General features: G+C 24.6%; 1 protein-coding gene across 1 annotated transcript; it reads left to right on the plus strand.

Moving 5' to 3' along the window:
* Positions 1 to 558: 558 nt before the first annotated feature.
* On the plus strand, positions 559 to 744 carry LOAG_16013 (hypothetical protein; the record flags this gene model as incomplete). The annotated part of the gene is made up of 1 exon (XM_003151501.1): positions 559 to 744. A coding segment is annotated over one exon (186 nt), but the record flags the coding sequence as incomplete, so codon positions are not given.
* Positions 745 to 760: the final 16 nt, after the last annotated feature.

The raw sequence follows: 760 nt of genomic DNA on the forward strand, positions 1-760 counted from the left end.
CTAAAATTTTACAATATTACTTGTTTGACAATTTAGTGTTAACGAATGTTAATGATCAATTCCTGCTTTCTTATCACATACTATCATTAATCATCATCCATTTTTATCACTTATTTCAACTTTTCTTATTTTTTTTTTTACATTTTCTTTTGCACTCATCAATTCCTTCTTCCTTCCAAATAAATCATGCATTATTTTCCATTTTAATACTAATTTAAAGTAGTGATAATTACCCTGTTAATGCTATCAGTGCTATCAAAAGTGTTCGTAATATTAATACTATCAAATGTTCATAAATTTTTAACTATGCTAAATTTTAAATTAATTCGAGCACGTTTTTTTAATTGTATTAATTTCAAATTTTAAATTATCCAATATTACTTTACTTGGTCCTTCCATTAAAATATGTTTGTCATTTCATTAATTTTTCCCCATTTTACATATATTTATTATTCGATAATCGTTAATTTGTACTTGAATTAATCAATTTTTAATCAATTTGAAGTTATCAGAAAAGAATTTTTCTTTCATTTATTCAAAATATTTTTATTTGTAGGAATGATAAATACAGTAGATCGAGTGTTATGTTGTTTTAATCGGATTAAATCGGATGATACAAACGAGGAGAAAGTTCATATTGAGAAATATATTTTTAAACCGGATCCATTGCAAAGTTTAATTTTTACATTGGATGCAGCTAATCTTGATAAGCATAAAGTTGATATTGCATTTCCAAGACTTCTGGTATGTCCCTTTCTTC

Source organism: Loa loa (genome assembly GCF_000183805.2).
Source record: "Loa loa unplaced genomic scaffold supercont3.3593, whole genome shotgun sequence".
Lineage (NCBI taxonomy): Eukaryota > Metazoa > Nematoda > Chromadorea > Rhabditida > Onchocercidae > Loa > Loa loa.